Genomic DNA, 11,954 nt, shown 5'->3' on the forward strand with positions numbered 1-11,954 from the left:
AATTTTTGAGATCGATAAATATCTACGATGCATCGAACATCCGGACTGCTCATCTCAAGACACAATTGGAAACTCGTCTCATATTTCTCATGTTGTTACGAGCACGCGCAACAATTTGTCGCATGTGAGAGGAATGCATTTGATGCTGCTGCGCCATTAAAAGTATTATTAAACGCATACCACTGCTATCGTTCGAGGAAATTGCAGTCGCCAGCATAATTAAACAGTCCCTAATTAATCGCCCTTATCGCGGAACACGTATTGGTTTTTGATTTCAATTAACCCAAGCAGCTGGGTGAAGAAGCTTGCATCCGTTAATTACCGACGCGGCCGATCGATGTGTTAAAATTCGACGTTTATCGGACGAAAGCCGAAGACGAAATTTATCGGCGAGACTTGCACCACAGCCAATCTGGTTGGCAACATGGCGTGTTGGTGAAATCGAGGGACGCGGTAGAGGGAACTGGAAGGCGTGGGGTAGTGCGAGAGGGAGGGAAAGAGGGGGAGGGAGAGAGAAAGGGGGCAGGAAGGGGGTAGTACGAAAAAAGAGTCTCATCGGAAGGGCTGGCCCCGCGGGGACTAATTTTTGTTTTCCCTCTTTTCCAGTAAGTGCTCTGCGTCCACCTATTTCTCATAAATTTGAATTAATTTACATGCATTTGAATTTAATGCACCGCCATGCTTTATCAAAGCAATTAAGCTTTTAAGCGCGCATTTGCATTAATCCAATGTTTACAATTACGGCACGAACCTCTTTTTCGAGCACACAGCGCGGGTTATTCCCTCTGCTCTCCCTGCGCCGGTTACTATCGAGAGATAGTAAGACATAGATTGGGGCTCTATCTTATGCTATATTTCACCGAGTTAACGAATTTATCACTAATTAGTGATCTTGGGTGAAGTAACGCAAAGCGTTAAGTCATCGAGTCATACTAAACGATTCATGCACGTGCATGACGCGATAAGAACTCATATACTTAATATTAATGTCCACTATTTGCAAGGATTGCTTATCATATATCTTTCTCATATATGTAGTAAAGAGTTGTAATTTACAACGCATTACGTTACAAACGTTACATTTCCTATGAAAGGTACAGTAATTGAGTGATGCACCATTATATTTAATTAAAGCTCCTTTTCCTAGTGTAATACAATACTATTTCACATGTTATGTTACCCATTTCTTAACTCCTTTATAGAGTTCCAGACTTGAAGATTCTTCCAAAAGATTACTTTGCTATCGGTTTTCAAGAGTCACAAGAGTTTGTTAAAGACTTCATAAATTCGATATGATTTATGCTAATTAAGATTCTAGTATCAAAAATACTATCTATCTTGTGTGTAATTATAAACCATAGTACTACATATGGGACATATTAATTAATAAAGTTTTTCGTTATTTTCAAGGATATTTTATATTGTTTCTGAAAAAAGGGAATTACTTCATTATAAAGGTATCGTTTGTTCGTGATTGATCTAACTGCTCTCTCCTCACTCTCGATTCTTCACTCCTTTCTCTTTTTGTCTCCCGCACTTTCTCTCCCAATATACCCACTCGAAAGAGGGTATATTGTCTCGTGGACACCGACGTAGGTATGAGGTTCTCGTATCCATAGATATAATATAGGGAGTGAAGCGGAACCCTATTCAAAGCGGATGATTCAGTGGCCGCTGCTGCGCTTGGATAAGATCTCGTAGTACGCCGCCTCGTTCATCTTAACGCGAGAGACCGGCCAACCTGTAACAGCCAACCGTCCGCCGAATCAACCCTTCCCATTTTTTCGCTCTTTTGTGCGGGATCGCGGAATCTGGATAATCCTGAGATATCTAGGTGATCAGCCGAAATCCTGAACATTTCGAGAAGACGAGATGCAGGCGAGGCGCATAGTTCGATAACCTGTCTGTCGAGTACTCAGACTCATTTTGCAAAGTCATCCGTTTATCATCCGTCATTCTGGAAACGTGGCGAATATTTTTGGCAGCTCTCTTCTGCGGATATAATGAATGGAGTATTCCGCGAATTAGTTTGCTCCAACTTTCTTGATTTACGCGAGTTTATTATTATTTTCGCGCTACGGAACAATCGCGCCTTTTGCCTCTGCCGCACTTCCGTTTGTAATCCCCGTTCTTCCCACTCTCACGCGAGAAATGAAAACTACAAGTCGAATACGTTGAATAATGAAGCGAATTCTTCTGTTGAACTCTGCATTTTACATTGAATATTTATTAGAGGCTTATTTTATTTTGACAGGAGCAATATACAAACATAATAGTTTAGTTGCATTGTCGGCTATTCTCGGATAAAATTAGATTGCAATATTTGCAATGCGTCATGGTTCTTTAAAATCACGAAGTCGCAAAAATATGCGATGGCACTCGGCTTTTTGCGGCTCGTTAAATATGAGTTTTGTGCTCCGCCATTATCGCGCGCTCCGCGTTTTAAATTCCCGATGCGTCAAGTGTAATTTATTCTCCTGAAAAAATTTTAAAGCCGCCCGTAGCAATCACTAATAATTGCGTATCACGATGCCATCTAACGTATCGTTTCCGAAAATCCGAAAATCAAAGTGCAGTTCAACCAGACGATAATCATAGTTTCTTCCGAGTTAAACGCACGATGGCGTCTTATTCGTCGAAACCGGCTCTCCCCTCCACCCTCTGTCCAGGCTGTGCTTGTACGTACTGGTAGGCCCCCCGGGGCTTCGTCGAATCACAAGTACGAAGGATCTGCCCTCTATGTCTTGCTCCGCTCTGGAAAGAGCCCCCGTGTAGCAAAAGAAGATAAAAGGAGCCAGCAATCCATATCCCTGCTTGCAAATTATAAAATCATCTAATCTGATACTTGTTAATGTGTATAAATTAAGTCATTACCTTGAGACGCGTAGCCACGAGGGAATACGTGAGAGATTTACATCGTTCCTCTCTGTTCTTCTGGATCTATAATTAGAACATCGAAGATATCTCCAACTATTATAGCTTCATCTTCAACGTCAGGGACGCTTTTTAGCAGTTTATTAAATAAGAGATGTGTTCGGGTGAGCATGTCCGGACAATCATAAAAAGCGAATGATATGGCTGTATCATCCCCCATCAATTTCTGGACAATCTTTATTACAGAGTTTATTACTGAATAACGCAAATCTGATAATTTGAATAAACTGATTGCGCATGAAATTGAGGCGTAAAATTTGCGAAATTTTGCACATGAATTCACGCAGCCTTTTGTAAAAAAAGAATGCATTTGCACGCACCCACTGTGATCTCTTCGAGAATCGTGCTCGTAGAGTTGAAAATAAGGCGGCAATAAAGCATATGTAAAATATATTCTTGGATTCCTTTTAGGACGCAGATATATGGATGGTTCGTGGGTCGGTTGCCCGCTGGTAACCATGTCCCCCCTTCCTCTTACAACAGCGGATACGCACACGTGTTGGATGCGTGTGCGTGTACCGGGCGTGTGAGTTTATAGATGCATGGCGATGTAAGTAAGACAGACGATCCGTTTCATTAGAGAGTGTCGGGACGTTACCCACCTGTATCGGGCCCACTCTCTACCACTGTGTTGTGTTTAAGGTGTCTTTTTTTAGGTTGTTGCCTCCTTTATAGCGGATATTTTCGTTCAGCGGAATATTTTGTCAAATATTTGTCGCAATAAAATGTATTAAGAAGATTAAATTTGTTTATAAAACAGATTAAATTTGTCAATTAAACAATATCCACTATTGCAACATTGAACATTGGATAGTTAAGATAATAAAAGCGGGAACAATAAAAGAAACGTCAAACAAGTTTCTATACAAGAGAATGATTTCTGTACAAAAGAAAAAAACACAATAGTGATTCGGGAAGAGCGTGGAAAATCTTGACAAGATGAGCAACAACAAGAAAGGAAAAGCTTATCGTTCCTGCTCGGTAGAAGGAAGTAAGGAAGAAAGAGAAGGATGTATGAAGCCACGAGGTGTCGCCTTACAACCGGCTCGGTTCGCTTACCCATGCAAGCCTTCTTTGCATGCCATCTCCACCACCATCTTACCTCAGCTTGGTCCTTTTGTGCTCCGTTCCATGGAACGTCCTCCCTCTTCCCTTTTGCTCGAGATGCACCGTTGCGTCCTTTCGGTCTTTGCATAATTATTACGATTACCGTGAGTAGCAGATGGCTCGTTGCGGAAAAGCCACGTCCTATCATCTCTTTCTCTCTTCCTGTCTTCTCCCTTTCTTTCTTTGTCCCGTACTCGTTGTTTAAGTGTCATGAGACGAAAGATGAAAAAGAGAAAAAAGGGGTCGCTCGCTCGCGTGTGTGCGTTAATTAAATTTCTTGGAGCACACGCGCGAAATTATCGTCAAGATCTCCGCTGGTTACTTTTTGCTCGCAATTAATTGCACGTTTCAACAGAATGTCGGCCAATCAGAATCTCTCCGCCATGTCGTCAGATGCGCCATTGAATGAATTACAACGTAACTCTGAAGCGTGTTAATGATACTCCGTTCGCATACCAAATCACGTTCTCCATTAAAACTCACAGGATGAGTTCTATCTTGATGAATAGCACGAATGATGACACGACTTATTATCGGCCTTCGTTTTACTTATGATGAATCGCAATTATCCCGTCTGCTGATTATGAACAAGCCCATTAAAAAGCATGATTACAGTGTTCAGAATACGTTTGCATTTGCAAGCGGCTCAGTTTTATCCATAAACGCTCCATTTCGCTACTGGTCTTAATAGTAACTGTGTGGAGAAAATGTAAGTCTTCGCTGTTTCTCATTTGCGAGCGTCAACCCTCAGTTTATTTATATCGCTAGGTTTTTAACATGTATTTATGATCGTTAAGATTTTCGTCGTCATACCCTGCGAAGTCACGCTGCCTTTCCCCTAAAGGAGAGACGGCGTCGGCAGTGTAACGTCGCGCTCTTCGTTAGTCTCCGTATATAACTTATTAATTACGGTTGACTAATGCGCTCCAGCTGTGCCACGTAGCAACATCATACCTTCCCCCTTCGTCCACCAACCATCCTCCAACTTTCTCCTGGTACTTTCTCGGCAGCCCCTAAGAGAGGAAAGAGAGTAAGATGAGAGAATAGGTAGGAGGAGACGCCCCGGCAGAAACGAGACGAAGGTCCTGGTAGAGCGTGAAAGGAGGGGAAACGTAGGAGGGGGCCTAGAAGGTATGGAAGAAGGTGGGAGAGAAGAGAGTAGAGCGCGAGGGACGCTAGGCAGTAACTCACGCCCCCGAGAGGATTACCTACCTTGGCAAGGCTGGAGGAGGGTATATCCCACGTTGAGCTACGATCTTGCTGCGTAGCTACGCGTTCCTCATACCAAGTGTCCCCGGTACTCCCGTGCCGCGTGCAAACAGGGTTCTTTCGAGATCCTAAGCGCGCTCCGGATGGCACCGGAAGACCGAAACTAGTGATACGTGAACAGACTGTAGGACTTCAAACGAGACAGAATATCGTTACTTCGTACGCCTAAAAGAGAAACGGGATGTTACCACATATATCCACGTACGCAAATGGCATAACTAGAGAATCTGATGTAAATTTTTTTAAATTTTTAACTGATGATTAAATTACAATGTATAAAGATATATGATTTTCTTCTAAAATTTATTTGTTCTCTTAATTTTCTAATACATTATTTAGTAGATACATTATTTAGGAGATTGTTTAAGAAATAGAATCACGTTCGCGTAAAGCATTCATAATGTACATATAGTAATTCTGATTAATGTTTAAATCAGAAACGGTTCAGATACGCAAGGCAGTCCATAGCTAATGCATTGCTAGTCTTCCGTACAAAAACTATCTAACGTGGCGGAAACTCGAGGGGGGTAAAGCCTATAGGAAATATCTCAGGAGGAAATCTAGGAAGTCCTCTACGGACCCAATTCACTTACTTTGATTTGATTGGCTTCGTGTATGATTCGACTACGTATGTGCGTACGTGTAGTAGAGAGAAGCGGGAAAGGGGGAGAGTGAGGGTTACCGAAGGCAGGCTTTGGCATCGTGTTTTGCAAAGTTATACCGGCAAATCCCCAGCAGCAATCAACGTATTGGCTGTTCTTGTTAGAGTTGGCAACCAGTTAAGTCTCCCTGCCTCAGTTTATGGTCGAATACGTCGAAACTCGGCAGATTCTCTTTCAACTGGCATCCCCTTTCGCATTTGAAGTTGTTCTCAACGAGCCGAAAGAAGCATTTGATTACTTGACAAAATTTCCTTTTTCCGTTCAACCGAGCTCCCGCGTTTTACTCTTTCCTGCTATTATTTTGTAGAATTATTTTCTTCGAAAGTGCGCATTTATTGCAACAACTTAAGGAGATTGATTGAAACTCGAATTAGAAATTGTATGCTGTTCGAAAAGGTCTTGGAAAATGCACAATTCAAAAGTTTGTGTAATAAAAAGAAATTGATTTTATATATTTATATATTTCTTAATGTATAATTCTTTATATTTTCGTTGTTTAGATTTCTGCAAAACTGCGCGCAATTTATGAGACAAAGGTCTACATTTAAGTGGGGTTAAAATTTTCTAGGATATGAATTCCTCAGAAAAAATAAGAATTACGATCGAAACATTTTTCACTCTTCTTAACATGCGCTACGGTTTTTTCGAGTTACTGTTTGGTAAGCTATTCTTTGCTCCCTCTCCGCACCTTGCCGATCTTCTTTGTTCCTTCAAATGAAAGCGTTTTAGGGGCTCAGAATAAAGTTTATCCACCCTCTCGATTAAGGAATCATGCGCTCTTCTTATTTTACGATATAATCTTGATATTTCATCCCTAATTCTGTCAGGCCTGCAATATTTCTTGGTTGTGACGTCACGCGGGGTGAGAATCAGTAGTTCATGAATTTGAAATAAATAGGTTCTCGAAAATAAATTATTAAATGAAGAGAGCGAAAAGGGAGATAAGTTCTATATTACATAATAATTATAATTACAATTCATCTACATAGTCTTATCGCAAAACTTCTAGACATATCTCCAAAATATTGGGTCGTCCGGAAAGTTCGTGCCTATTTTGAAGGAAAATTCAAAGGCAACATTTTTTTATGTCGATAAATATTTATTGACTTATGTATGCACCGTTTTGTTTCACAACCTTTGTCCATCTTTCACGCAACTGGAAGATTCCATTCTCCCAGAACTTCTTAGGTTTCTCGGCGAAAAACTCCTCAAGGTGGTTTTTTATGTCGATCAAAGAGTTGAGGTTCTTGCCGCTAAGAGAATTTTGCAAAGACCTAAATAAGTGAAAGTCTGAAGGTGCAATGTCTGGTGAATACGGTGGGTGAGGTAGCACATCCCAGCCAAACTCCAACAATTTTTGTCGGGTAGTCAAAGAAACATGAGGTCTGGCATTGTCCTGATGAAACACGGCGCCCTTTCTATTAGCTAATTCTGGACGTTTTTCCTGAATCGCTGTCTTTAATTCGTCCAGTTGCGAGCAGTACTTATCTGCATTTATCGTTTGGTTGTGTGGTAGGAGCTCATAATATAGGATTCCTTTCCAATCCCACCAGACACAGAGCATGACTTTTTTTGGACGAAGGCCGGCTTTCGGAGTGGTTAATGCTGGTTCATTTCGCTTACCCCAGGATCTTTTTCGTTCTACGTTGTTGTAAATGATCCATTTTTCGTCACCCGTCACTAATTGCTTCAAAAATGGTACGTTTGCGTTGCGCTTGTACAGCGAGTCGCAGATGGAAATGCGATCCATTAAATTTTTTCGGCCAAATTATGCGGAACCCATACATCATAGCGACTTACGTAACCAAGCTTCACTACATGATCGTGGACAGTGGTTTTCGATATTTTCAGTATCTCTGCTAATTCACGTGTCGTGTAGCGCGGGTTATTCTCGATCAGTGTCTTGATTTGGTCATCATCAGTAGTAGAGGGTCTGCCCGAGCGTTCTTGGTCTTTAAGGTTAAAATCACCAGCTCTAAACTTAGCGAACCACTTACGTACGGTTCTTTCAGCTAAAGCGCCTTCTCCGTAAACAGAACATATCGAATTTGTTGCTTGTGAGGCATTTTTGCCTTTCCGGTAATAGAAAAGCATCAAGTGTCTAAAATGTTCTTTGTTTTCTTCCATCTTCAAAAGAGTACAAAACTGACACGAATCAATTTATCTGAAACAACTTTTTTCCTAAAGATGCGTTGAAATGTCACCTTTAAGCATATGTATATAAATCGTATGTTTTCAATAACATTGATATATTCAGACATGTTCCAACGTCATCTATTAAAAATCGGCATGAACTTTCCGGACGACCCAATACATCGCACATAAGAAGTATAAACAATTTTATATTAAATAAGAAAAAGAAATTGCATCTGCCTTAACTCGCGTTCGCGCTTTAATAAAGTTGCGTCAATGAAGGATAATTCTGCTAAAATCAGGAAGCGATAAGAAGGAGATAATTCGATATTAAGCTCTAAGGTAGAGAGAAGTTAAACTCGATATAATTGATATGACAAATAACCGTTAAAAATGTGTCATAACGCCTCTTTACGGCACGAGCTAGATATAACAACTCGATATGAAAATTATGGAGATGTCTCAAAACAGTAAAAGGAGCGAAAAGAGGTGCTTGAAGAGATACAGGTAACCCTCTTACAATGCGGTACTTCTACAACGCAATTTATATTTTTGTGGCGAATCATGCTATAAAATTTACACACATGTGTCTCACGCGCGGCGCGCGGCGCGATCGGCATTTGTCCCGATCGCCGAATATTTTAAAACTGAACTAACGGGAGGAGCACGAGGCGTTGAAGCCAGTTCTTAAACATAATTGAGTGAGCTAACATGTTTTTGTTTTACATCAATCAACAATTTAACTTATTAATTCAAGATACATACACAATAAGTTTGTTTATAATTTTTTCTATAGTCCAAACTGATTAACTAAAAAACATTTTAGTCATCAAAGTGCCAAATGAAAAAAAAGAGAACGTCGTCCAAAAGAAAATTTATCTCGCTTCAAACCAAAATATAAATTTTGGATCGGTTTAAAAATCAGTAACATTTTTTTCTTATTTAGAACCGAACCCCGATTTTTGTTGAAGTTAATGTTTCTTATAACGCGATTTCCTACAACGCGGTGATTTCTACGAACGTATCTACCGCGTTATAGGATTACCTGTAGTAGCTTGCATGGACGACAGATCGTTTGATCATATTACGATAATAAACATTATACCGATACGCATTTTGATATGCCACTATAATATAAATAATATCAGAAAAATGATCAGAAACATAAAATAATCTCTATTTCAACATCTTCATTCTTGGGCATTGACTAATTGCATATTTTGATCGATTGAAGTATAGTACGGAAAAATAAGCCGATAGAGCGAAAATCATAATATTATGGATATTTATACATTTGGCCATGCACCGTATGCCAGGAAAACCGAAGTAAAAAGGAAGGTGCTTACGGCCGAGGAGAAAGGTTGGTTTAGGTTGGATACCGGTGGCAGAGGTGAAACGGGAAGGTTTTTACGAGGCAGTAATGGCCGATAAGGTGAGCTTGCGTTCCCACTGTCGGGGCTTACTTCGCTACTGTACCCAAGTGACTGCTCGACAGTACCTATTCGCTGTCGTATACTCTCTTACTTTCTCTCGTTTGTCCGAAACAACTCATGCTACGTTTTATTTTAAACCGTTTACACATTTTCTTTATCGGCACGAGCCTCGTTTGTATCACTGCGTCTGACATTTGCAACTCTGGAACTCTGCGGGATATCAGAAATTCATTAGAATGTTCTTTTAATAAGTATCTTAAGCGGCAGCTCATAAAGATAACAACTTGCCTTATACAAGATAAGCAGCGGGGATGGAATGATGAGCCGACGAATTCTACAAGCTCGACTCCCATCAAAGTATTTCAATTGCATACTTATCTCTCCAGCATTGTTTATAAAGAATAATTTGTCTTTTATTTTAATTGTCTTTTATCTTTTCTGAATTTTAAAGTGTGATTACGTCTACAATATTGCATAGGTACAAGTCGCGTATAAAATGTCCTTTATAAAATAAGAAATTGCATTAGTGTTAACTTAATGTTCACAATATAATATATTTTTATCGATGGAAAACAATATATTATGTGTGCATCTATATATTTTATGCAATATTTTCAATTTGTGTTTTATTTGTGACTGATACACATATTAATAGTTGCATAAAAATGAACCAAAAGGATCACTGCAAATTCTGGGTTTGTTGTTCACAGGAGCGAACGGAATGCGCAGGCGCGGTCGACAAACCTATACGCGTTATCAGACTCTGGAACTGGAGAAGGAATTTCACACGAACCACTACCTCACCAGGCGGAGGCGGATCGAGATGGCACACGCACTCTGCCTGACGGAACGGCAAATCAAGATCTGGTTCCAGAATCGGCGAATGAAGTTGAAGAAAGAGATTCAGGCGATCAAAGAACTGAACGAGCAGGAAAAGCAAGCGCAGGCGCAAAAGGCAGCGGCAGCAGCAGCGGTTGCGCATCAGCAGCAAGGGGGCGGTGGGGGACCAGAGGGGGGCAACTAGGGGTACGCCCTGCATCGGAGCCCCCCTGACCACCCCTCTACCAATCCACACCACCCTCTACTAGCACCACAATGTACACAGCTATATTAAAGGTGAGTGACTTGTGATATTTTTCTTCATGTCTTTTTATTAATCCTTCAAGACATGATTTTGATTATTTAAATTAATACACTGAACATACTATATAGTTTTATAATTTTATATCTTAGATTATCTAAATATTGGCTTCCGAAAACCTCCCACGAAAATGTTTTAAATGACTCAAAATGAATATCCTATAAAAATGGATTTTTACCGACGAGAAAGGCATAAAATGTTCAAATAAATAATATGTTGTGATTGAATATCTTCAGCTGGATTTCTAAATATGTTAATAATAATGCATATGTATTAGGTTATTGATTAAATAATCCGGATCGTGTCTAGATGGCGATTAATCAAATTAAACACGTACTTATGACAGCACAATGTAGTCGTATATTAATTTTATAGCAGAATAGGAAAAACAAAAACCAAAATTCTCCAAAACATTACTACATTCAGTCATATCACCATTTAGACGCGACCTGAATTACTTAGTTAATGACCTATTATTTTTATTGCACATGTTTGCCGCTATTATCATGATACAAAATTGCAATTTAGTCCATAAAGTAATAGAGGACATATATAGGCATTGTGAACAGTTAAGATCATATACATAAAAACATGATACTCGTATGAATGTTAAAAACAGCGTTAAAAATGAGATTCGAGCTTTTAGCTGCAGCAGCCTTAAAATTAAGTTTAGCCAGAGGGCTTAATGAGGATAAACCGCGTATAAGCGTGCTTTCATAATTTCCTAAGTTATGCTGTTCGCGTGTGTTTAACTTGTGTTGAACGTGCATCCCGAGGGAGCGACGAGCACAAAAGTGAAATATTGCGTCGTGTTAACTTTGTCGCTTCTGCTAATGATAAATAAAAGAGTTATTTGTTCTATAACGCAGGAATCTCTATTGCTTTAAATGCTTCTGAAGCGAGACGATATTACAACATTTTATATCGTGATTTTTGTAGCTATACAATCGAAAATGTCAAATATATAAGATTAAAGAAAAAGGAAAGTGTTTTAGAAGTGACAGATTGTCTGAAACAGGTGGATAATTTAAAAAAGAAAGTAGAAAGTGCAGTCAGGTAAAAAGGTCCACGGAAACCGATACCAATTTCACTGCACTATCTAGTCCGAAAGATCCGCTGTATAATTCGTATTTTAAGTCGAAAGTCTGGCCATTCGTTTCCAGAAAATAAATGACCCTTCGAATTGTTTGGTCGAGGCAATATCAGTAATAAAAAAGGTTTCCACTTTTTTACTTTCACACGAAATAGTAACGCATTGATTATTTACGAAGTTTT

The 11,954-nt window shown here is 39.7% G+C and overlaps 1 protein-coding gene across 1 annotated transcript in view; it reads left to right on the top strand.

Moving 5' to 3' along the window:
* LOC105282173 (homeotic protein ultrabithorax) overlaps positions 1 to 10,645 on the top strand; it is a 69,567-nt gene extending 58,922 nt beyond the window's left edge. Inside the window, exon 2 of the mRNA XM_026973159.1 lies at positions 10,249 to 10,645. Coding sequence (XP_026828960.1) covers positions 10,249 to 10,562 — 314 coding nt within the window. The 3' untranslated portion in view covers positions 10,563 to 10,645. The remainder of the gene's footprint in view (positions 1 to 10,248) is intronic.
* Positions 10,646 to 11,954: the final 1,309 nt, after the last annotated feature.

Source organism: Ooceraea biroi, chromosome 10, assembly GCF_003672135.1.
Source record: "Ooceraea biroi isolate clonal line C1 chromosome 10, Obir_v5.4, whole genome shotgun sequence".
In the NCBI taxonomy this organism is placed as follows: Eukaryota; Metazoa; Arthropoda; class Insecta; order Hymenoptera; family Formicidae; genus Ooceraea; species Ooceraea biroi.